At 38.3% G+C, this 5,859-nt stretch overlaps 1 protein-coding gene across 3 annotated transcripts in view; it reads left to right on the top strand.

Moving 5' to 3' along the window:
* Positions 1 to 5,792, top strand: part of lrch1 (leucine-rich repeats and calponin homology (CH) domain containing 1) — a 132,836-nt gene extending 127,044 nt beyond the window's left edge. For all 3 annotated transcript variants that reach the window (XM_014027490.1, XM_014027491.1, XM_014027492.1), the window contains one exon: positions 3,743 to 5,792. In XM_014027490.1, the coding sequence (XP_013882944.1) occupies positions 3,743 to 3,856 (114 nt within the window). In that variant the 3' untranslated portion in view covers positions 3,857 to 5,792. The remainder of the gene's footprint in view (positions 1 to 3,742) is intronic.
* The last annotated feature ends 67 nt before the right edge of the window (positions 5,793 to 5,859 follow it).

Below are 5,859 nucleotides of genomic sequence, written 5' to 3'. Positions count from 1 at the left end.
ACATCATACCTGTCAGACTTCAACCAGATGACTCTTAGTTGATAACAGTGAAGTCCATAACATTCATCAGTACTGACGTTCAGAGTTCTGCCCCAAGTCCAGGTTGAGTCAACGTTTTGATTTTCCAAAAACTGATAAAACAAATCAGTAAAAATTAGTGCTGGGCATAGATTTAAAAAATTTAATCATGATTAATCTCAAGAAATTTTTGCGATTAATCGCAATTAATTTTTTTTTAGAAACGATCACTCTACTATGACTGAATGTGTAGGTTTATATGTTGCAATACACTCCATGTGTGACACTATGTACAGTTTTTTTTTCTTTTTTTATCTTCTTATGGCTTATTTCGTTTATTTTTGCTGATAACTGTGACCTTAGTATCTATCTTTCTTTCCTCGTGTAATTCTTTTTTCAGACTCAAACTGCTTCCGTGGTGAGACAGTTTAAGCGTTGCAGCACTTACAGGGAACTTTAATTTTTTCAAGCCCGCCATTGAGAAACGTTTTCAAATAAAAAGGGCCCTAAAATAAATAATCTGGTGACGTCGGCCGTGTTTCTACCCTGGCTGCAGCTCGCAGCCACAATGACTCAACAACAAAGGCTCTTATTGGTTGAGACGTGCAACAAAGACCATCTAAAGCCAATAGTGATCAACATCCCACCTCCCCACCATAATCACTGTTTGTGTGTGCCTGTGTATGTGTTAATTTCCCAGTAAACAGAGATCTGAGGAATAAATATAAAGAAATAAATAACTGCATTAACACGAGTTAAAAAAAATATTGCCAATAAGCGTCAGCTGCATTAATGCAATAATGCGTTAATGTGCCCAACACTAATAAAGATATGACAAAATGTCCGTCTTTTGTTTAGTTTTGGTTCATATTAAAGGAAACAATGATTTTATTATTTGATCATTTTACAAATTTGCTTGTTTACAAAACAGTGACTAGTTTTTAACCTTAATTAGATTTTAAATTTAATGGAGAAAAAAGAGCAAACTCATAGAAACTGTAAAAGGATCAATTGATCCTCAGATGACTAGATACTTTGTTGGAAGAACAGTTTTAGTCACGTGTCAGGAGGGACTTTGGCAAACATCACTTTTATACAAACTTCACCTCCCTCTGGTTAGACCACTCTATGACTCAATGAGCTACATCCTTAGATGTTTGTTTGTTTCCTTGCTGTAGGTTTTTGTTCACCATCACATTGGAGAACCCATCTAAAACCTATCTTCAGTAGTCCTGACAATGAGTCCTCATGATCACGGTCACAAGGGACTCTGTGGGGACAAAAATATTTAAACATAAATGTTCTTGATGGTTATGGTCCTGCAGAGGGCAGGTGTGTTTTATGGACGTAAGTTCAAATCAGAGTATCAGTAATCATCTGGGTGTAATCTGGGAGCCACATGGGCTTAAAACCAATATGAGTCAGATTCACTCATTGACAAACAAATCAGTTTTTTTTTTCTTTTTCTGGATCAATACAACCCCAATCCCCAAATTGGAATACAAATACAATACAATACAAATTTGCAAATCCTATACTCAAATACACTACATAGACAAGATATTTAATGTTCAAACAGATAAACTTTATAGTTTTTTGCAAATATTTACTGGTACTCATTTTGAATTAGATGCCTGCAACATGTTCCAAAAAATCTGGGACGGGCATTTTTTGCCTCTGTGTTACATCACCTTTCCTTTTAATAGAACTCAATAAGCATTTGGGAACTGAGGACACTAAAGCCCCTTCTTCATGAGCACAGTTCAGAGATTCTCAGTTGGGCTGGGGTCTGGGTTTTGACTGGACCAGTCCAGGACATTTGACTGGTTCTCCTCGGACCAGTGGAGTGTTCTTCAGGGTCATTGTACTGCAGGAAGGAGGACCTCTGTTCCAGTCTGAAATCTGTAAAACTGAAAGAAGTTTCTCTAAAGAATTTCCCTGGATTTTGCTTCATCCGTCTTTCCTTTAACTCGGACCAGTTTCAGTCCATTAAGTTAAATTTAAKACATTTTTAATACTGTTCCAATACTTTTAATACCAACATGACTTTCGAGCTGCAACTGTAGTGGCAACTGCTTGAACCTATTATTAGTTACTGGATACAWAGTTGTTGTTTTTTTTTGCCTTAATAAAACACTGACCTATACACACTTATTTGTTTTTTACCCTAGATTCAAGACAAAAAGTGATTTCTTTATGTGTAGGAAGAGCAGTGCTATGAGCAACAGGTCGTCTGCTCTCGCATTCCCCAGTGTTGTGGAATACTTATTTTCTGTATCACCTTGACACTGACCACTTGTTCCTGTTCCTGAAGATATGAACACTTGTTCATATCTTGTGATATCCTTCCGGACGTCAGCATCAAGTTGACCTATTTCCGTGTATCAGGATGGGGCAGGTTATGATTGGTTGTTCATTCTCACACGATGTTAGATGACAGAATGCTGTATATGAGGCCTCTCGAGACACAGTGTGCAACAGAGTTCGGCAGAGAACAGAGTTAGACAGTGAGCAGTGTGGAGTGACAGACAGAGAGGCACAGAGACAGGCCACGTTCTCTGTGTTCCTGTTGTTGCAATAAAACTCAGCTGATCATCCCACGGAGTACCTTCATTCTTGACCAGCGTATTTCTGTCTCTGTTGTTAGATAAATAATTGCCATAACACCCAGGAACCAAAATACCCTGATGTCACACAATCATCCTCTAAATATGTCTGCATACGTCCATCTGTTTTATTAAAACTTTATTAAAACTTTTGTCGAACATGAGAATGAACGGTCCAGCTTGTATTTTGTGCTTCATAATGCAGCACACATTTTCAATAGAAGGTAGGTCTGGACTGCAGGCAGGCCAGTCTAGTAACTGCATTCTTTTACTACGAAGCCACACTGTTGTAAAACATGCAGAATGTGGCTTGACATTGTCTTGCTGAAATCAGCAGGAATGTCTCTGAACAAGAAGTGGCTAGGATGGCAGCATACGTTGCTCCAAAACCTGTATGTACATTTCAGCATTARTCATGTCTTCACAGATGTGCAAGTTACCCATGCCATGGGCATTAACATCCCCCACCCCCACCTCCATACCATCCTTGCTTGTGAACAACTGAGCCTTTCATGGATGCTCCCTTTATACCCAATCATTACACTTATCTGTTTCCATTTAAGCTGTTCACCTTTGGAATGCTCCAAACAGGTGTTTTTTGAGCATTGCTCAACTTTACCAGACTATTGTTGCCCCTGTCCCAGCTTTTTTGGAATGTGTTGCAGGCATCGAATTAAAAACAATAAATTTTATTTAGTTGAACATTAAATATATTGTCTTTGTAGTGTATTCAGTTGAATATAGGTTGAAAAGATTTTGCAAATCATTGTATTCTATTGATATGTTTTGCACAATGTCCCATCTTTATTGGAATTCAGGTTTTATTTTTACTTGTGGTGACCACAGCCAAATAAATGATCTGCCAAGAGTGTTTATTTTTATGGATCAGACTATTTCCTGGAAGATGTATTTATTTATTTATTAGAATGCAGACCATAAAAAAAACTTTTATTTACAATTCCAGTGGAATGGGTCACCTCTGTATGTTTCCTACTTCACAGACATTATGTCTAAATCTTGTGCTGCTGTGTCTCTTTTTGTACCTCTGCTCCTTTACTCTTTTCTGTCTCTGTTCTGTCCCACATCTCTGTCCCTGCTGTCCAACTGTTTCCTCCCAGGACAAACTGTGTCTTCCTCACCACATCCTGGAGGAGAAGGGCCTGGTGAAGGTGTGCATCACGGTGCAGGCTCTGGTAGAGGAGGTTCCCCTCAAACAGCCGCTCCTGACGTGAACAACAGCGGTGCTGAAGCTTCAATCCAAACCTGCCCACTGACTTCAGTCTGCATCCTCCACAGTAACTGTTTTATTTCAGTTCAGGATGCAGAGAGGGAACTGAACTCATCAGAAGTGGATTTCTTTCCTATCTCTGAAAAATATCAAGCTAAATTTTAGAAAACCAGACTGACTTTCAGGCAGTTGCTTTTTAAATCAAGTTTTTCTAGAAGATGAGTCAAAAGGAATATTTTTTTATCAATCAGGTAAATTCAGTTACATACGTAAATACATTTTAACATTTTAAAGATTTTAATTTGTTTTAGAACACCTGTTGGTACCAACATCTTGGGAAACACAATGAACATCATGACAGAGAAAATGGACCAATTGTTTTAGAAACTTGAAAAGGCAGAAAAGATGCAGTTTTATAAGAAAATTCTAAATACATATGTGGACAGTTAAGATGTTCAAAAGAAGGTTGTTTTCAAAGTAATTACAATGACTTTTTTTTCTTTTTACAACAGCAACACTGACAGGCTTGTCCTGTGGCTCTGACCCGTACAGAACACATCCACTGTTTAAAGCAAAGAAAGCTGAACGAGCGCTAAGCTCATCTCTCTGTCAAAAATGACTGAATCTGTTTTCTCTAAAGATCTTCAAACAGTTTTAGCTTGTTTTTTTGGTTTGTTTTGTTGTTTTGACATCATTTCCCTCTCAGGTGGGGCTGCGGTTTAGTCTCACCTCTGAAATGATCCATGTGATGGTTTGTCCAGTCCACACAGAACAACCAAAAACAAACCTTATAAAGATCTGATTTTTTCACCAAAACCTCCAGAAAGTCTGTCTTTAAAAACATCCATAGTGATTAAGGCCGGGCCACCATCAGAACTCAGGAAAGTTTAGTTTTCCTTTTGGTAAAATTATGTCTTTATTATAAATACTTACCTTCAAAATAAAAGCCTTATTCTTAGTTTGGTTAGTTTTTCAAGTTCTGCATCTTCGCTGTGTAAACTCTCCATTTTCTCTGCATGATTGTTTCTAATCATCTGGATCTGTTTAGATTCATTAATCTGAATGAGACAAATAATCTATGCACACATCATTTCAACAAACCCTTCAGTCATTTGAACTTTCTAGTTTTGTTTTTAATTTTTTTTTATCTTGATGTTTTTGGTGGAGTATTTCTGGGATATGTGAGTATTTTTCTCCCCATTCTCTAAAGAGAATAAAACCAAAATACTAAAGTCTAGGGAGATCGAGGGAGACGGCTTTTTATCTGCCAGTTGAAGCTGAAGATATTTATAATAGAAAAGGCTTGACTTGTATAGAATCTGAAAGAAATAGCCTCAAACTATTTTTCTCTAATATATTTTCAGTACAATTGTGTATATTTTCTATGGGTTTAGTTTGGTGCTGTCTGTGTGTTCCTGATTGTGGGTGGGGGCAGGGGGTGCAGATCTGAACAGTTCTACCCTCTGCATCATTCACCAGGTCTAAATGTTGATGCAGTTTGTTTTTTGTGCCAAATCATGTGTGGCGTCAGCGTCTCTGAGCTGTTTGATGACTTTTAGTTACCTGACACTTAAATGTCAGAGAGAGGAGTGGTCTTCGAGGGTCTTGCATCTCTAGATGTCGAGGGTCTCGTGTCTCCAGAAGTGTGGACTGCTGAGAGAACAGAGAGTTTTAATGTCTCTGCTGGGGTTTGAATGCTTGGAGACAAAAATATTCTCTCACAGCTTTGCAAAGTCAATTTGAAATGTAATGTAGCGAAACATTCCTCTGGCCTGCTGACTGTGCTAAAGAGTGAATGAGGGTGTGTGTGTGTGTGTCTGTGTGTGTGCGCTTGTGCATGCATTAGAGCAGAGCTGTTGCTGTGTGAGATTACAGACTGTGTGACTCAGGGTGGGTTTGGTTTACTGCACTGTTGATGCCTCATTAAACATTGTGCTTTATCAACAGTATTTGTGTGTGTGTGTGTGTGTGTGTGTGTGTGTGTGTGTGTGTGTGTGTGTGTGTGTG

This window comes from Austrofundulus limnaeus, unplaced genomic scaffold (genome assembly GCF_001266775.1).
Source record: "Austrofundulus limnaeus strain Quisiro unplaced genomic scaffold, Austrofundulus_limnaeus-1.0 Scaffold653, whole genome shotgun sequence".
NCBI lineage: Eukaryota > Metazoa > Chordata > Actinopteri > Cyprinodontiformes > Rivulidae > Austrofundulus > Austrofundulus limnaeus.
This window is presented reverse-complemented; position numbering and strand designations above follow the sequence as displayed.